This window comes from Ailuropoda melanoleuca, chromosome 2 (genome assembly GCF_002007445.2).
Source record: "Ailuropoda melanoleuca isolate Jingjing chromosome 2, ASM200744v2, whole genome shotgun sequence".
NCBI classification, from domain to species: domain Eukaryota; kingdom Metazoa; phylum Chordata; class Mammalia; order Carnivora; family Ursidae; genus Ailuropoda; species Ailuropoda melanoleuca.
In genome coordinates this window covers 180,194,688-180,213,983 of record NC_048219.1, presented here as the reverse complement: position 1 = coordinate 180,213,983, position 19,296 = coordinate 180,194,688, and the positions used below count along the sequence as shown (strand labels likewise).

At 57.0% G+C, this 19,296-nt stretch overlaps 1 protein-coding gene across 1 annotated transcript in view; it reads left to right on the top strand.

Annotated features, from left to right (window-relative positions):
* TNS1 (tensin 1) overlaps positions 1 to 19,296 on the top strand; it is a 192,203-nt gene that overhangs the window by 3,296 nt on the left and 169,611 nt on the right. Inside the window, exon 2 of the mRNA XM_034642527.1 lies at positions 16,230 to 16,344. Within this exon, the coding sequence (XP_034498418.1) occupies positions 16,230 to 16,344 (115 nt within the window). The remainder of the gene's footprint in view (positions 1 to 16,229; positions 16,345 to 19,296) is intronic.

The following is a 19,296-nucleotide window of genomic DNA, read 5'->3' as shown; positions in this document are numbered from 1 at the left end:
GGGAAATGTGCGGGGCCTGGGAACCATGAGACTCGGGCTCTGTTTCTGACCAGCTCTGCGACCTCCCTCCGCTGCAGCGTTGGCATCTGTTAAACAAGGGGGCTCGATTAGAGAAGCTGTGCCCCAAAGGCCAGACTCTCCCAGTGGACATGTTTAATTTGGCTGGCAGAATGGTTTTTTTTTTTTCTTTTTTTAAAGCCAACATTTCAAAACTTGGTTTTTTTGTTCATGTTTTGTATGAAAGATTTTATATGATAATATAGATTTGGGGCCTCTTGAGAGATCAAAAGATCTGATGGTCTTTTGTCAGATGTCCCTGATGCCACAGTGGTCACTGAGGAGCGTGTGTCCCCTTTAGCCGGGGCTGCCCTCCCAAGGTCCCCAGCGACCCCTTTCCCGCTCCTCTCATTTAACTTCTGTCAGGCCCCTGAAGGCTCTGACCGTGACCCTGACTGTGACTGCTAGCTGAGCCTGAGTCTTTCCATCTCCAGTGTTCTGTGACCTCCAGCTTCTGTGCCGGTAGTGACAGAGGCAAGGCTCAATCCTACCGTAGGAGATGGGCCAGACAACAGGAAGAACTTTTTGATGGACAAGTGTCAAGGGTTAGGAAGAATGGACTGGAGAGACCTGGGGCCTCGGCCTGGGGACTTGGGGGCATCACAGAAGGTAGAGCTGGAAGGGACCTGAGAGGCCATCAGCTGGGCCATTTTGCAGGTGAGGAAATGAGGCTGGGAGAGGGGGTGTCAGGTCAGGCTCACAAAGCCCCTGGGCTTCATTGCCGTCCTCACTCACCCATCCCTCTGCGCCGGCTCAGTCCACCTCCGCCCAGCGCCAGCCCCTGAGCCTGGAGAACTGTTTCTGCTGCTGGCTGCTGGGTCTGGATCTAAAGGGCAGCTAAGCGGGAAGTGCTCTGCGTGCAGATGGGGGAGCAGAGTGGAACCCAGGCCTGGCCGTGGCAGTGGGGAGGCAGTGGGGTGGCGTGGCACGGGGTGGTGGTGGGTTCTGAGGCTTCTGGGATCCCAGCCTGGAAAATCCAGCCAGCCCACTGGCGTGTCCCTGATGTCTGCTGTAGACAAGACCCTGGTCCAAGCCCAAGGCGGGGAATCCGGGCTGAGCAATATTGTCCGGGCCCCCTGAGAGTCCGTGGCCTGAGAGAGCTCAGAGGCCAGGGGGTGGCAGGGGGAGATGGTGCTGAAGATAGGTGGGTATCACAGGTGTGTGCAAACGTGCACAGGCAGGACTACCCAAGGCCCTTCCAAGGGGGTCAGGGGGAGAGAAGGAAGGTTTGGGAAGGGGACAGTAGATACTAACAGGAGGAAAGTGCGTTAGGACCCATTGATTGATAGATTGACTCATTCATTCTTCAACCATGTCTGGTACCTGTTGTATGCCAGGCTGTGGGGACACAAAACACAGGGCATGCCCTTGCCCAGGGACCTCTCCCCTTGTGTGGGTGGGGGAGGGCACACCAGGCTGTGAAGGGTGAAGAATGGGTAACAAGCGAGAAACAGGGGTCATTACAGAGTTAGAGCCACCTCAGGTGGCAGAGTTGAACATTCAACAGGGTGGATGGTGGTTAGGTCACAGGGAGGACTTCCCAACAGTGAGAGGTGTAGATACAGGAGAGACCCTGACAGGCTTGGAAAAGAGGGATGGGGACATTCTGGGGGAGGGTTCTTCCATGGGGACCCCCAGCACGAGGGTCCTCCACACCCTGAGGGGACTGGGGAAGGAGCTGGCTTGAGGTCTTCAGGGCCACTTTGGGCTTTGTGGGAGACCAGACAAGTTGGTGTCACTGTGACTTGGTCTTCAGGCTTGTTTTCCAGCATTTCTGGGAAGCTGCAAGGTGATTTCTCAGAACTTTGGAGATAGCTGCCGGGAGGCGCTTTTTCTAGTGACGCCAGCTGCAAAGGGCTGTGGGAGCAGGCAGGGAGACAGGGGTGGACCAGGGTACTGGGATGTCAGGATGTAGCTGGCTGAGCCCTCCAAGCTGTGGGAAAGCTGGAAGGGCTGGTGGTGGCAACTGGGGGGTGGGTTCCGAAAGGCCTCCTGAAAGCCACTCCTCCTTGCTTGCCCACGGCTCCAGTGTGCAGAGGGTGGGAAGGTTCACAGGAGGGTCTGTCTGTGGGCACCCCCAGTGGTCTTGCAGGGTCAGCTATGCGTGGAACCCTGGCGCATTCAGTACCGGCCAAACTGTCAGTGAGCCCCAGTGGGCTTGGAAGCGAGGTGGCTGGAGTGGGGGAATCGAAGGGTATCGTGATGCTGCAGGGCATGCAGTGGAGGGGCAAAACCTTTTGCAGCTCCATAGCTCTGCAGAAGGACTCGGAGAGACTTGGAGAGATAGGAGAAAGGGTCCCCCAGAAGGGACCCCGATTCCCCACCCTGTCTCCTTGACCAGAACAAAGACTCTGAACTCAGACATCTGCTCCAGGAAGGACCAGAATCAGACACCTTGCTTCAGTGTCCTCCCCTGACTTCTCAGAATCACCAGAAGATACAGTGTCAATCCCTTGTGCAGTGCACAACCTGCATTTCCGCACGTGGCAGGCTTTCCCCAGAAGAAGTGTGAAGGGATCCCTCTCTTCCTGGAGTTAGGCAGGTTAAATGTCTTGGTTGGACTGGGGGCCCACACACCTAGCTGGGCAGGTCCAGCTGAGGGGAGAGGCCGGTTGTAGAGACTGAACCCTTGGGATGCACCGTGTGTGGTACTGACAGAAGGTGGCAAGGGTATGCTTTTGGGTGAGGGGGGAGAGAGTCAGGGGGTATGTAAACCTTTGTACATGCCAGGGGCACGCCCAGCACACTTGTGCCTGTGCAGAAGAGCGAAGTGTGAGGACTTTCTCGCCAGATTACTCAATCTAGGAAAGTGGTCTCAAAGTGCCTACTTTGGGTGGGGCCCTGTCCTCAGCATTTTGTGTGTTTATGTGAGTTGGACTGTGTGTCCTGGTGTGTGTGTCTACAGAAGGGGGTGGGGCTGAGCCCTCTTTCCCTCCCCTGGAAGGCTCCAAAAAGCAGAGCGGGTGATTCACCAGCCCCACCCACCCTCACTTGGTCCAGCCTTGGCCAGAGCTCAAAGAGGAAAGTCTTTGGGGGGAAGGTGGAGGGGGCCATCCAGACAATGAGGGCCTGAGCAGATTTTGCTGGATTCCCCTGCAGTGCTCCCTGGGAATACATTTATATTCTGCACCCTACTTTTTACCCTGCTCTGGACCCCAAACTCTCGCCCCTGAGCTAAGGTGGGGGAGAGGGAAGGGGAGGGCTGGAGGGGAAGGGGAACACTGAGGGGGAGAAGTAGGCGGGTGGAATGGTGGGAGGTGAAAACTGGGCCCAGGGAGGGGGAGCAGGGGAGGTGGAGGAGGAAGTGGGGAAATGCAAACCAAATGTTGGCCCAGGGTACAGTCAAGAAAAACAGACTCTTGCAGGAGCCTGGAGCGGGGCTCCCTTTAGGAAGGGCAGGAAGGGCTGGGACAGATGTTTGGAGAAAAGAAAGAAAGAAGGGAAAAAAAAAAGAAGTAGGAAAAAAATTGGACTGAAATCCACAGCCTGGAGGCAGGGCCCTTCTCCCACAGTCTCGGGCCTGGTTTTTCTTGTGTTAAAGCCTGTTGCTGAGTGTGTGTAAATAAATGTGTGTTCCCAGGGCAGGAGGGCATGCATCTGTACTCAGGAGATGGGACGGAGCCAGGGAACCCCAGGATATAGAGATTGTGTCTGTCTGTTCATCAGTGGTCTGGGGGCGGGGAGGGGGGCTCTGCAATGAGGACAGTAGGCTCCGGGCCTGCCAGCATCAGGCCAGAACGCAGGAGGAGCCTTGGTGGCTCACAGTGTCTGGAGGTGGGGGTGGGGGTGCAGGGTGGACAGTGATGGCCCCGGGGGGAGCTGTCTCCAGTAGCTGTCCCTTTGCCTTTCTCCTTCACACCCCCCTGCAAAGCAGGGCTTCTGACCCCCAACGCCACCAGTGGAGCTTGGGAGGAGGGAGGAGACAGGAGGCTGGGACAAGGGGGTGGAGTGGGGGGAGGAGGAAAAGAAGGGAGGGTGAGCTGGAGGCAGGCAGGGTGAGAGGCCCGGCAGATGCTGGCTGGAGGAAAGCAGCCTCGTTCTCAGAGCTGCCTTCTGCCTGCTCCGTGGGGGCTGTGAGCTCAGGGGGGCCGTGAGCGGGCTCTGGGCTGGGCCCGAGGGACGGCACCCGCTGAAGATGACGTGGATCTGTCTGTCCTGCATGCTCTGGGTAGGTCCGGCTGCTTTAGCTAGGAGGTCGCAGGGCCCCCCTCCCGTCCATCTTAACCTTAGGCTGAGAGCCAGCGTGGGGGTGTTTGTGGTGAAGTTGGAGGGCCTCTCTGCCTCTTGCTGACCGACAGGAGGACAGACTGACTAGAGCTGGCCCTCAGCTGTAGTCCTTCCCCATCAATAGGGCCTAGGCCCTGGTTCTACTGGTCAGGACATGCCCCCTCTCCACCTCTCTTGCCTCCACTTGAGTCCAGGAGCTGTAGTGGAAGGAAGTCATCAAGAAGTTTGTTGCTTTTTGGAGCCTCTCCTGCCCCCCACCCCCGCCCCGCACTGGGGGGAAAATACTTCACCCCCTCCGCTGCTCAGCTGGAGCTGGAGGGGGTGGCCGTGCTGGGGGTCTGGGGAACAGGAGACACTGACCTAGCAAATAAAACCTGGGGGAGCCTGGCTGTGGAGAATTCTGCTCGATCCCATCACTTTTATCCCTTCTAGACTCAGTATCAGCTTCTATCCTCTATAGGCCTCCCATCCTTACCAAGACCCTCCTGATTCCCTCCCCTCCTGCCCAGAAGAGGAAAACACTGCCTCCTCTTTCTCCCTTCTTGCCTGACGGAAGGTGTGTGTTGGGGTGAGGGTGCCTGAGGGGTGGGCAGGCAGGGTCTGGGGGCCACATGATGAGGTTAAAAGTCTCCTGGGAGAGAGGGGGGCTGGGAGAGTCCTGACTGCCACAGGACGGGTGGGGGCAGGGGCAGGAGACCCCTTCCTCAGAGGGGCTTCTAGGCTGTCTGGGCTGGGTGAAGGCATGCAGAGGGGTCAGGAGGGCGAGGAAGTCATCCCTGGCTGAGGTTCATGTCAGTCTTAAAGAGAGTGATGGCTGGCTTGGGGGGAGGGGGCTCTAGGCCCAGGATCCAGATGTGGCCTTTCCTGCCCCTTCCCCTGTTCCAGCCAGTCCCCTGGCAAGCCCAGGCTGGGGGCAGCTGTGGGAGATCAGACTTGGGCAGCCAGGTGTCCTGGGGGCAGAGAGGGATGGGTGGGAGAGGGGGCTGGAACGAGGGGTTCGGGTGGAGTGTGGGGCTCGGGTGCAGGGGTGGGTCAGAAGAGTAGACCGAGAGAGCCTGGAACGTCCTGCACAGAGGCTGCACCAGTGGTCTTCTGGGCTGGTGTTGACATCTGTAAAATGGGAGCCTTGGCCAAGTTCATCTCTCTAGGCCCTTCCGGCTCCCTCCCTACCTCGGACAAGCTCCGGAAGGCTTGCCTACAGTGCTGAGGATTGAGGTGGGCAGTGGGGGCGGTGGGGGGGGAGCCCTGCAGGGGACAGATGGCAGTTAGATTTCCAGGGGTGACAGGCTGCTGTGGATGGAGGAAAGGCTACTTATGCTCAGGGGTCATGGGAAAAGTACTTCACCCTGGCAGTCCTCAGTTTCCCTGCGGGTGAAATGAGGATAGTGAAGGGAGTTGCTGAGAGGTAGGCATGAGTGCCTGCCGCTCTTACTGCCCTTTCTGGGAGTTGGGGGAAGGTGCTGGTGACCAAAAGCAGGTGTGGATGCTGCCACTTTGGTGCCTCTAAGCCCGTCCCCTGCTCTCTGTCCTGGTCCCTTCCCAGCCCTGTCCCTCCCAGCCCTGTGGGGGCCAACCCAGTGGGCACTTGTCTGTGGCGAGAAGAGCAGTGAGAGCGAGAAGAGCAGTGAGAGCGGGCTGGGCAGAGGGGATGGCCCATGCGGGGCGGGGGGTGGCTGGAGTCTGGGGAAGTGTGGACTGGACAGAGGGCACCGTTCTGGCCGGGTCAGGGCTCTTGGCTCCCCCCTCCCCCACAGTTGCCCAGGCAGCTCTCCCAGCCACCTTCCTCTCTTCTGGGCAGGACTGGGGTATATGTCTGTGACAGGCAATGGAGGGGGAGATGGCACCAGTTATGGAGAGCGAGCACAGAAGCCCTGGAGACCTTGCCAAGGGGGCTGCTTCTGCCTTGAGAGGCAGCTGGTGGTGGGAAGTGTGTGGACTTTGACACCAGACAGGGCTAGGTGAAAATCCTGGTTCCATTATTTACCAGATGGGCCTGGGGTAAGACAGTTCCCTTCGTGAGTCAGTTTCCTGGTCTGTCAAGTGGGAATCATAAAACACACCTTGTGTGCCTGGGATGAGCACAGAGGTAATGGATGTCAAAGCATCGGGTGCCCAGGCACACAGTAGGTGCTCAGTAGATGATCGTCCTTCCCCTGCTCTGAAACCTCCCACTTGGCTCGTGGTATCCCCTGAACCCAGATCTCGCGTGCGGGGAGGATCTCCCTGGGATGGCTGCTGTGGGATGGGACCCCACCTCTGAGGCTCCTGACTGCCCGGGGCTGCCCAGCTATTCTGAGGCCAACAACTAGGCCAGTCTGCAGCCTCAGGGAGGTAAACTGAGGCATGGTCTGAAAGAGAGCGGTCTGGTGCCCCAGTGTGCGTGTGCGCCCGTCTACGTGGACAGGGATAGGTACAGTTGCTTCCTCCGGGGAGCAGTGTATCTGCATGGTTTTCCCAGGCTCGAGGAAGAAGAATCGCTTTATTAGTGGAGGGGCATAGCTACATATTATGCATGACTTGATTTCCTCATCAAATGCTCCTGTTATTACATATTCAAGGATGGCGTCCTTAGAAAATAATTGACATGCCCATTAATTGAGGCTTTTTGGTGTTGTGCCGATGACCTAGAGCTGCGGGCTCTTCCTTCCAGAAGGGCTCACACTCTATTCTCTGGAACTGGGAAGGAGTTTATCAAGGGTGGTGGGCTGAAACACGGGGGTGGGGGGGCGGAGAGTAGAGGGAAGGGGGAGGAGGCGAGTGCTCTGGCCCTGCCCTGAGCAAGCCACGTGGGCCTCAGGCTGGACACTGGATTTTTCTGGACCTCACAGCAGTGGGGAGAGTATTCTCAGAGGCCCCTTGCAGCTGTAGACCATGTAACGGCTCTCTTCTGGAGCTGGTGTTCTTCCCAGTGCGAAGCACACAGTTTTGTTGAGAAGCGTCCTCACGAGCCCGCACATTCTCAGCATGCAGTTTCTGCCAGAGAGCCCAGTCTGACCTCTTGGTTCTGAACTCGCTGTCTCTGCAGTTTTGTTGGCCTGTGAGGGCTGTGCTCACCCGGGGCCTCCTGATAAGTGGGGCTTGGGACCTAGGGCTACCCGAGACTGACAGGGGCCTGAAATAAAACCCTCCTTTTGCAAGCTTTTCAGAATGACGTTTGAGGCACGAAATCAGGGACAAGTACCTCACTGTTCTCCTGCAGTGTTGAGAGCAAGTGCATCGGGCTGGCTTCCATCCCGGCCCCGCCACTTGCTAGCTGTGAGACCTTAGGCAAGTGGCTTCCCATCTCTGGGCCTCAGTTTCCCCACCTACCGAGAGCGTCTTTCGGTTTTAAATGAGCTAATAGATGCATCCATTTAGAATAATGTCTCTCACACCATCAGGGCTCAAGCAATGCTAGCTCTTACTGTCTGATGGCATGTTTTCAGAGCCACGCAGCAAGCTAGAGCAGAAGTAGAGCCTGGGTTGTCCTGGGCCCCCATCGAGGGCTTTCCATCCTGGGAATCCTTCAGGGCAGGGTATGTGGGGTAATGTGAAGGGGGCCAGGAGAATCAGGAGAATGATGCGAAGGCCGAGAACAATCGGGGCCCTCCCCAGCAGGCGGCTTGCACAAGGGTCAGCGTGTGGGCTCTGGAGACAGCCTGCCTCGATGCCACTTACTAGCTGTGTGCTCGGGCGAGTTACTTAGCCTCTCTGTGCCTTCCTTGAGTGCAGGTCCTCGACTTCCCCAGTTTTGTTTGGAACCCAGTGTGATTCTGTAAGGCGTGAAGAGCAGGGACAAGAGTTCCAGGGTCCGGCCATGGTGAAGGGGACCCACAGAGGGGAAGGGGCCTGCCCAAGGCCCACATGGCTTCTGGGTTCAGTGTTCCTAGACAGGGAAGGGTAGGGGCTGGCAGGGTGCCGGAGCTCTGGGTTGAGGGCCGGGGCAGTGGCTGCTGTTGGGAAAGTGCTGTGTGTGATGCCGAAACCGTCTAGCCACTGGGCCACGGAGGCTCGCATCCACCTGTGGCCCGTCCATCCATCTCACGGATGACCATGGGGTGCCTGCTTTCTTCAAGAAGCTTGCAGATCTTGAGCTAAGGATTACAATGCGGTGGGTGTTGTCAAGAGGGAAGCTGTGTGGGCAGATAAGGGAGGACCTGACCTGGACTGGAGGAGGGGGAGGTATTAGGAAAGGTGAACTTTAATGCTGGGTGAAGCTGAGAGCTCAGAAGTCCAAGTACAGCAGGTAAGGATAACTGTGGATGGAGAGGACCGGGGAAACTGGCGGGGGTGTGTGTGTGTGGGGCTTTGGGCAGAGGGGCACTGACAATGAACTGTCATGGGAGTGCAGTGGCTAGGGACTTGGGACCCGGGCTCAGACAGACTTGGATTTGAATCTCTCTTCCCTTCTGCCCTCTGTGTGTGTCCAGAGCAGGCTCGTCAGGCTCGCTGTCACTGTGAGGGGTCAGTGAAGGAATCTGTGCCAGCCCCTGGCATGGCACTGGCCCCCGCATGGGGCTCAGCCTGTCTGATCTCTGAGCCCTTCCACCCCAGGAGATGACTCACTTCAGGGCACACAAAGGGACCTGGGACTGGCTGCTCAGGCACGTGGGGAAGCAGTTTATGAAGTTGCTGAGCAGGGGAGAGAGAGGCAAGCTGAGGGGAGAGGTCGTCCAGCTCGGGAACCTGAGTCCGGGCCTGAATCTGGGGCTCCCAAGCCTCTGCAAGTGCCCCTGTCCCAGGGGAGAGCTCAGTCAGTGCGACCCCTACCCTCCTCCCTCCTCGAAGAAGTGGGGCTACTCAGAGTCAAAGAGCTCTCATCTCAGCCTGGCATCTGTGGCTGGTGAAGGGGGTGACCCGTGTCCTCTCCCCGAGGATGGGCCAGTGGGTGTGAGGTACAATTACACGTGGGGAATCTGAGGTCAGGCAGCGAGTCCATTCAGTTTGCTCCTTCAGACTTGTTCAGGGATCACACCATTCCAGGGCACAGGGACATGGAACAAAAGTCCCGGCAGACACGTGCCCCCGGTGTGCTAGTTTAGTACACACATGAGTGACAGATGACATGAAACGTAGCCCACGCCTCGGGCGTGCTCGCCGTGTGCCAGGCATTGTCTCAGAACAACCTGTGGGAGGTTACTAGTATCAGCCCATTTAACCGAGTAGTAAAGTGAGGCAGACCGGGGTTAATTCACTTGCCTGGGGCCACCTCGCTAACAAGGGAGGAACAGGGGCAGTCATATGGTGGAGTGGGCTCCGATGGGGCACCAGGAAAGTGCAACCAGGAGAGGAAGGGGCGCCTGGGCGTGGGGGGTGGGGTGCTCAGCCTGAATGGAATCCTGAGGAAGTAAGCAGACAAATCCAAATGGAGGGACCTCCTGCAAAACAGCCCAGAGTCTTCAAAAAAGGGAAACGAAAAGGTGGAGTAGTGTGTCTGGATGAAAGAAGTTGAAGGAGATGCAGCAAGGAAATGTAATGCGGGGTCCTGATGGATCCTGAGTCCCAGAGCAAAACCAGACCAAAGACCCAGCTATGATGGATGTGAATGGGGCAAAAGGGGAAATTCGAAAAGGAACGAAACCTTAGAGAATGGAACCGCGTTGATGCGGGATTTCCTGCGCCTTGATGCGGGATTTCCTGCGTGTGAGCAACAGAGCGGGCTTTCTGTAGGGGCCGAGGCGAGAAACAGCGCAGGCAAAAGAGGTACAACGTTAGCAAACGGTGAATCACGGTGATGGGAACTTGTCCGCTCATCTTTTCCAGAGCTTCCAAACCCTTCAAAATAAAAAAGACATCAGTGGAGAGTCTGACTCCGAGACAGTATTGTGCAGGGGGAGAGTATCTGGGAAAATCTCCCTGAGGGGATGGGGTTTGAATGTGGCCTTCTAGAACCTATAGAAGCTTGGCAGGCTGAGAGGGGAGGAAGGGCATTCTGGGAAGAGGGAACAGCAGAGCGGAGGCTCCACAGTGGATGCAGGGCAGGGAGCTGGGAGCAGGGTGTGGGGATTGAGATGGCAGGGTGGGCTGGGTATGGACCGAGGCTGCTTCCCCTGCTGGCTTGAGGGAGTGCACGTTTCATCTTGGATGCATGGGTAGGCATGGAAGCACTTTGGGGTGAATGGGGGTGTCAGTGACCCCACAGAGCTGTGCTCTTTCGAGGCTGCATAGAGGCTGTGTGGGGAGGAGGGGCCTAGTGTCGGGGGCCCAGGAGGCTGTGGCAATAGCCGTGGGTGGAAGTGACAAGGCCTTCCATAGGGCAGAAGCCCCGGAATCAAAAGGCAGAGAGTTTTCGGGAAGCAAAATTTGGAGTCTGGCAGCTGGTTGGATTGGAGGGTGGAGGGCTGGGAGGAGTTGGGGGTGACTCAGAGTTTTCCATCAGGGCGACCAAGAACACCGTCAGGCCATTAGCTGGCTAGCAGATTGGGGGGTGGCGGTTAAGGAACTTTGGTGTGTATGTGAAGGGAGATGGGGTTGGGGAAAGCTTGCACTTGAAGTGACTGGGGTCTCCCAGATGCCGGCTTGGGCTCCTTGGGGAGTCCCAGTCTTCCCCCACAGAAATGACAGCTGATGCCAACCATGTCCTGGTGTCCCCACCCAAAAAGGCAAGGTGTGCAGCGGTGGATGGCCAGGAGGCGGGGAGAGGGCCAATGGACTCTCTAGGGACTGCTTTTTCTTCCCCAAGGCTGACTAGCCTGCAGACTTCTGCCCTCTGGCCACATCATCCCGGGCTCCTAGGGTAGGCACTGGGAGCCTGGTGGGGGCAGGGCTGGGGTAGTTTCTTGTGGAAGGGGCTGGAGGCCTGAGCTGGAGGACCCCAAGGGCTGTCAGTCCCCTTTCACTCCCCACCCCCACCACACTCCGCCCCCATGGGGCAGGGAGGAACCAACAAACAGCCTTTCCCACCCCAGGGCTCAGGACTCCTGCCAAAGCTGTCCCAGCCAGATGTGCCACGCCCCTCTGGCTGGAAATATCTGGCAAGCTGGCTGTGCTGAATGGAGGGTGGGAAGGAGAGGATCCCCCTGAGGCCCAGGAAAGCCCTCGGACGCTGGGTGGGTGGGCTTGTCACAGGGCTTGGGCTCTGGGCTTGGAGGGTGGGGAGGAGTGACTTCCCGGCTGGGACCTCTGCCCTTCTCTGGGCTCTGGCTCTTGAGGGAGGTGGATGTCGAGACACCAGGCAGCTCCTTCTGCAGCTGTGACTTCTCCTCTGCCCCCCAGATTCCCCCAGGTCCCCCAGGAAGGGTGGGGGAGCACTTTGCGAGGCTGTCTGCCGCTTGTCAGGGAAAACGGTGATGAGCATTGCTGTAACACGTGGTTACCCCTGAGCAGAGCTTTGCATCCATGGGCTCGCTCACATCCTCTGCCCCTATCTGCAGAGTAACCCTGGGGAGGGCATGTAGGTGACAGACCCCCAGGTTTCTTCTTCGTCGGGATTTTAACATATGCTGTCATTGGGAAGCTCTTGTACCCCTTGCGTCTAATATGTGGCCTTGTGGCTTCTGCCCCTTGAGTTTTGTTTTGCCTTCAGTAACTTCATAGATCATGTCTGGTCCATTCTTACAATGACAGCCCCTTCAGATATCTGAAGATTTAAGGCTCACCCACCCTAGACTTTCGCCTCCAGCAAACTGGAACCTTCAGACCTCTGTGGGTGACTCAACGACATTGCCAGCCACCCATTTTACAGCCGGGCAAGCCAATGTTGCAGAGTGCCGGTCGCAGCCTGGGGCCTCCTGCTTGGGGGTGGCTGGGTTGGCCTCCTCCCTCCCACGTGGGTCCCCCAGCCTCTCTTGGACGGGTGATATCTCATTAGGCACCCCTCTCTGTAACCATGAGCAGGTCTCCCCCCCCCAGTTCCTCCAGCCTCTTCATCTCAAACTGGCCCATCGTTTCCCCTGCTCTTTTCTGTACTCAGACTATCTTGTCCAAACCCATCATTTTCATTTGGGGACTATGAGGCCCAGAGAAGGCCACTGATGTTCTCAAGGTCACCAGCCTAGAGAGCAGGTCTCTGGACTCCCATCCCAGTGCTCCTTCAGCCAGGGAGCCAGAATGAGGTGGGGGGAGGGGCAGGAGTGAGCTGGGCCTTGGCCCACAGGCTGCTTACAGAGGCCATGAGTGAGGCAAGAGAATGTATGTGCAACTCTGTTCCTGCTTTCCAAGCCTGTGCGGGGAGAGAGTTTGTAAACTCCCATTTATGAGTTTGGGCAGGCAGGGCAGGCAAGCCCAGGGCCCAGGGGAGAAGCCTGGGCGTTTGCTTGTCAGCCTGGAAGGCTCTGCCTGCTCCCCATCTGTTCACTGGGCAGCCGGGAGCCTCTTTTGGGAGATTCCACTGCTCCAACTATACTCTGGGGAGAAGGCCTCCTTCCGTGGGCTTTGGGGGAAGAGCTGGATTTGGGGTATAGACAGAGAAGTCTAGGGGATAAACTGGAATGGGGAGCTCATCTTGACTTTACCAGGTGGGAGAGGCAGGCTTGGGGGATGGCTGGAGTAGGCCTGAGAAGATTGGGCTTTAGGGCTTCCTGCCTGCCTCCCCACACAGGTCTTAAATTGAACCCCAAGTCCCCTTCCTGCACCTCCCCCCAGCCCAGGGCTGGGCTACTGCAGTTGACTTTGGGCTGGGCCCCCTCCCTGGAATGTCTATGACAGAGATTATCTGGAAGGCTGCCAGGCAGGGGCTGAGATGGGCAAATGGGTGGTGAGACTTCAGAATGGAGGGGGCTCACCTGCCCCTCCTTGTGGGATGGGGTCCACTGAGTGAGGTCTAGTGCAGGACAGTGCCCTGCCCCCAACCTGCATCCCCCGCCTGCCGCCCCGCCCCCAGCAGAAGCTGGAAGCACAGCTCCTAGAACCCCACACTCTGGACTCGCAGGACCCAAGCCCCGCTGCCTGGTTTAGCCACCAGGGGGCAGTGCGGGGCTCCCGATTCCACGACCCTCCCATCTCTCCACCTCTGCCCTGGGCTTTATCTCTACTCCGTCCCGCCTCCCGGTCATCTCTGTCTGCCTGTTTTTTTGAATTTTGAGCCAGTCAGTCTGAAACTTCAGAAACGTTGCAAATATAGTGCAAAGAACTTGTTTTCCTGAGCAGTTTGCCAGCGAGTTGCTGACACAGTGCCCTACCACCCCTACATGCTTTCCTAATTTTCCTACGAGGACTTCCTCCTACCTCACCCAACCCAGCCATCAGAGCAGGGACCTGACGTTGACACATGACTACCGTCTGGTCCTCAGTCCCCACTGAAACTGCGGCCAGTTGTCCTGATGATGTCCTTTATGGGCACGGGAAGAATCCAGTTCCCAGTCAGCCACTGCACTTGACTGTTGTATCTCTTCAGGCTCCATGGGTCTGGAAATCTCAGTCTTTCCTTGACTTCTGCGACCTTGTCACTTTTGATGATCACAAGCCAGTTCATCGGTAGACTTGCCTCGATTTGGGTTGGTCTGATGCTTCCTCATTAGATTCAGCCTGTGGCTCTTTGGCAGGAACACGGCAGATGTGGTGTCTTGTTCTCCAAGCGTCTGTGTCTTGTTCTCCAAGCGTCTCTTGCTGCTCGGTTTCCCTTCATACCATTATTGGTCATGTTCGCTTTGATCCCTGATGAACAAGGAGACTGACGGGCAAAGTTATTTTTTTCCCTTTTGTAATTTAGAAGCGTGGTGTGGCAAGGTTCTTTGAGATTTGTAAATCTTCTGTTTCTCATCACACTTTGAATTTTTTCACTTCTTTCCCATATCTGCCTGGACTCATTGAAGCCACTGCTATCATTCTGCATTGTGGTGCTCCAATCTGCCCAGGTTTAGCCTTTGGGGGCTCATTCGAGCTGGCACCTGTATCCCTTTGTCCGTCTGCCCCTTTGATTCTCTGGTTCCCTTTATAGGCTCTGTGTGTTTCTGTCTAATTTCTCTTATTCTCTGTGTGTGCTGGTTCGTCTCTGCCTTTATTTGCCTCTGCCTTACCTGGATCTTCTTTTCTTCCTCTCTGACTCTCTGTTGCTTTTCTCCATTTTCCTCTGTCTCTCTGTCTTTATCTGTGTCTCTCTGTCTCTCTGATTCTTTCTGTCTCTGTCTCTGTCTCCCTCTCTATCTCTTTGCCTCTTTGTCTCTCTGGCTTTCTATCTCTTATTCTGTCGGTTTTTCCCTCATTCTGTCTCTCGTGGCCCAGCCTCTCTCTTCCCCAGGACTCACTGCTGCAGTGTCTTCCAAGAGGAGTCCTGGACCTGCTGGGTTTGAGGAAGGCTGCCTCCCTTCCTCCCCTGAACACACAAGTTGCCCCCTCCAGCCCCTGTCCCAGAGGCTCTGGAATAGGGTACAAGGAGGAAGACTTGGAAGAGAAGAACCCTCCCCCAGAACTGCAGGGTCTGTCCTCAGTTGTGTCTCTGTGGGTGGTTATGTGTGTAGAGGGGGGTCAGGAAGCTCTGTGCCTGGGAGAGGGAGAGAGCGAGGGATTTGCCAAAGTCTGTGCTCTGCTGGCCCCTGCTGCCGAAGCCGGGAAATGAATCGGGTTGGACACCACGGTGAGGTGCCTTGGAGAGGCCTGGTGCCTGCGAGCAGGGATGGCTTCCTGGGGGTGTCCTCTGAGCAGGGAGCTCCCCCAGTCTGTGCCTGGGCTGAGGGCTGCAGATGGAAGGAGGGTGTCCTAAGCCATGTGAGTGCAGGGCTTTGTGGCTTAGAGTGCGTTCCTGTATGTGGTTACAAAGGACAGACTGTTGGGGCTTGAGGGTGTGTGCCCAACCTCACGCTGTCCAGAGTGGGAAACTGAGGCTGTGGTAGTGGTGGGCAGTGACTGAGCCAGGGGCTCACGGCTGGTCGGACCCAGAGAAGACTTGGACTGCCCGCCTGCCTCCTATCTCATGTGTGTGGTGGGGTAGATTTAAAAAGGAGATTTAACAGAGCAATACTTTCATCATGCAAAGAAGCACAGATAAAAATAAAGATGGCAGAAGGCTTCTGGGCTGGGGCTGGGGGTGGTAGTGAGGGGGTGAGAGAGAATGGGGGAACGTGGCATTCCAGGGATGTAAGGAGGCTAAGGACGTCAGCAGTAGAACGGATAAAGGGAGCAGCCACTTTCACACAGGGGCTGCCACACAGCAGTGACAAGGAAGCGTGGCTGCTCTGGTGGCTGTGTGGATGAATCCCACAGACTCACCCAAGCCACAGAAGCCAGACACAGGGGAACGGACCACGCCGTGAAGTGGCAAACTCCGGCAAGACGAATCTTTGGTGATAGAAGTCACAATAGTGTTGGGGTGCCTGAGTGGCTCAGTTGGTGAAGCATGCGACTCTTTTTTTTTTTTTTAAAGAGATTTTATTTAATTGAGAGAGAGAAGAGAGAGAGAGAAAGGGAGAAGCAGACTCCCCACTGAGCAGAGAGCCTGATGTGGGGCTTGACCCCAGGGCCCTGGGATCATGACTTGAGCCGAAGGCAGCTGCTTAACCAACTGAGCCACCCAGGTGCCCCATGTCTGGCTCTTGATTTCGGCCCAGGTCATCTCAGAGCCATGAGACTGAACCCCTTGTCGAGCTCCGTGCTCAGCACAGAGTCTGCTTGAGATTCTCTCTCTCTCTCTCCCCCTCTGCCCCCCGTAAATAAATAAATACATACATACATACATAAAATCTTAAAAAAAAGAGAAGTCACAATAGTGTTTATCTTAGGGGCATCTTGCCTGGATGGCCACAAGAGAGCCTTCTGGGGTGTGGAGACACGGTGTATGTGTAGAAAATTGTATCGAGGAAGCCATTTAAAATCAGTGTCCCAGTATGCTGACCCAGCTAGGTGCGGGAGTCTGGGTCACACTCAGCTCTCTTTCCTGGGGCACCTCCTCCCAGAAATGGGCTCAGGACTGTCACACCTGAAGGGGCTGTCACCTCTTGTTTTCCCCAGCCCTGGCCCACTTCTCCCCAAGTTCCCCGGCTCCTTTCCTAGCCTTCTGCCCAGGCCTGATCACTGTGCCCCTCCCCCCACAGCCAGAGGACCTGGAGGCCCCCAAGACTCACCACTTCAAGGTGAAGACCTTCAAGAAGGTGAAGCCCTGTGGTATCTGCCGTCAGGTCATCACCCGGGAGGGTTGCACCTGCAAAGGTGAGTAGCTGGTCAGGCTACGGGGGGCGGGGAGTGCATTGTAGTGGGAATGAGGTGGCCTGGGACCTGGGCGGATGTCCTTGGGGTCCTGGCCTGGTGCCGGGTTCTCACATTGGGGGGCGATGCTGAGCACACCAGGTGGCAAGCTTGTGGGTGTGTATGGGTGGTACATGGTGGATGGCGGGTGGCATGGGGATGGCATGTAGCTTTTGTGTGGATGATATGAACAAAGCATGCAGATGGCATGAGCAAGGTGTATGGCCAGTGGGGTGTGGCTGGCGTGTGGTTGGCGTGTACTGAGTGTGTGGATGGCATGTGGAGGGTGTGGGAGTGGGGTGTGGCTGGCCCGTGGATGTCAGGTAGTTGGCACGTGGATGGCATGTAGAAGGTGTGTGGGTGCTGCGTGGCGGTCACGTGGATGACACCTGGAGGTCCTGTGATTGGCACGTGGAGGGCATGCGGAAGGTGTGTGGGTGGCGTGTGACTGGCACTGGGAAAGACACCAAATTTAGGGGTAAGTTTAAGAGGCCCCGGGTCAGACTAGAGGAAGGGCCTGTTGGCTGCTGGGCTTTTTCAATCACTGTTCTCGTGCGCTTCTGACCCGGCCTGGGGTTTGGCTGTCCCTGTTGCCAGAGAAGTCAGTGTTTTGCCCCAGATCACACGGTAGAATCAGCAGGAGGCCCCTGCACCTAATCCCGGTGGCTGACATCATCCCCCCACCCAGCTGCCCCACCAGATGCTTTCCTCTCCTCCCCCGCCCAACCTCCCATCAATCGCCAGGGCCCCCCAATATAGTCTGAGTCACTGAGCTTCTCCACAACCAATTCCGGCTGCCGGCACCTCCCAGCTGGAGGGCTGACTGCAGCTCCTTTGCCAAACCACCTTCTCCAATCCAGCGTCCTCACCAGCTCCCAGCCAGACTCCATGCAGACCTGGTTCTGTCCGTTCCCTGGGTACAGCCTTGGGAGACCCCCTGCCCTCAAGACAGAGCACTGCCTCCTTCCTGTGGCTGTGAGGCCCAGCGGCATCCACCCCTTGCCAGCTCTCTGGCCCATCTACCCCTCTCCCCCAAGTCCATACTCAGGCCAGCTGCTCCCGGCTCAGCTCTTGCATAGGCCAGGCATGTCACACGTGCCAAAGGGGCCAGGCTCTTTCTTGCCCTGGGCGTTTACTCATGTGGACTTTCCTCTCCTCCCCTCGCCCCCTGCCCAGAAGTCTCAGTGGGGTTGGGAAGTGGCCTCAGAGCCTAAGAAGTAATTATTAAAGCATTTCCTATCAAAGAGCTCACACGGCTCTCCTGCAGATCTCACAGCATGGGGGGGGGGGTGTTCCTGTGTCACTTTCCCCTTACAGAGGAGGAAACTGAGGCTCAGAGTCGTTAAGATGCTTGCCACGGCACACAGCTGGCTGGGTCCCCGTGGGCTTGTCAAGGGCTGTGGTCTTTGGGGGAGGGAAGTCTTCCTAGACAAGGAGTTTCGGCAGCATGATGGAGTGGGGAGTGCGTGGATGGGAGCGTGTGAGCATATGTGAATGTGTATGTGGAGGACATTCTCGGCACGTCCTGCCCTGGGCAAAGGGGAGAGGTGAATGGTCCTTTACTGAAGAGCTGGGATACCCAAATGGAGTTTAGGGGGCCAACAGGGACTTCTGCAGTACCCAAATGCGCCGCATGGTGTCACCCTCCTCCCAGGAAGTCTGGCTGGGACGGGTGGTGGGTCAGGGTGGGAGCTGGGATGAGTCAGGCCCGAATTGCTGGGGGCGGGGTTTTGCATTTTGCTTGCGTCACCGCCCCCACCTGACCCCGCCCCTTGAACCTGCTGAAGTTAGCCCTTGAGCTTCCCCCAGTTCCTTCCTTCCTTCCCCAGTGTGCCTTCCCTTCACCCCAGTGACTGCCAGTGCTGCTCTGACAGGAGGCAGCACAGGGGTGGAGTTGAAGGAAGTCCAAGTCACTGTGTGACCTTGGGCACATCTGTGGCTGCATGTTCTCTGATGGTCTGTGGTCCTAGGTTCCCCAGCTGACCTGGCTTGAGGGCCTGGGTTGAGGAGGGGATGTGACCCCGTGGGAATAGAAGGCTCCCAAGGTGAGACGCGGGTTTTACCTGGTTCGGAGCCTGGCCCTGCCAGTGTGAACCAGAGTGGAGGGCAGGGGGCCAGTGGGCTGCCGGTCTGGTTTGGCAGCTCTGAATGAGTTATTGAGAAGTGGGAAGAAAGCCAGAACTGAAGTCCAAAGGCACCACCAGGTGTCAGGACTGGACCATGGAAGGCCTGGGGCCAGGGGGAGAGGGGGCCAGCAAGGGAGGATTGAAGACTCCCAGCTATACAGGCTATGGTGCATTCTGAGCAAGAGAGTCGGGGTTACCAGGCCAAAGGTCAGGGTTGGGGCCACTGGGCTTACTGGTGGGAGATGCAGCAGTGAGACAACTCTCTGTGCTTCGGAACCAGGAGGTGGCATGAGATGGAGAGACTCCCTTATCTAACCATCAATCTATCCATCCGTCCATCCGTCCATCCATCCATCCATCTATCCATCCATACATCAGTCCATCCACCCATCTACCCATCCGTCCATCCATCCACGCATCCATCCACCCATCCGTCCATCTGTCCATCCATCCATCTATCCATCCATCCATCCATCCATCCATCCATCCATCCATCCAACCATCAATCTATCCATCCATGAAGGGCCACCAGGTATGGTTGTACAGGTTGCTCCCTGGCAAAGGGCGTGATTGTGCACTAAAATCCTGTCATGTTTTGTTCGCCAAGCCCAGGGTTTGCTATGCTCTCTGTTTCCTTTTCTGGGCTTCCAGTCTGGGCTTCCAGCATGCTTACCTTCTGGATTTGTGGCTGGGGTGCTGGGGGTGCAGGGTGTATGGAACATCAAGGCTGTGAATTCAGTCTCCACGGGGCTTGCAGTGCTGAGGGAACTCCTGCAGGCAGGGGCGGTGA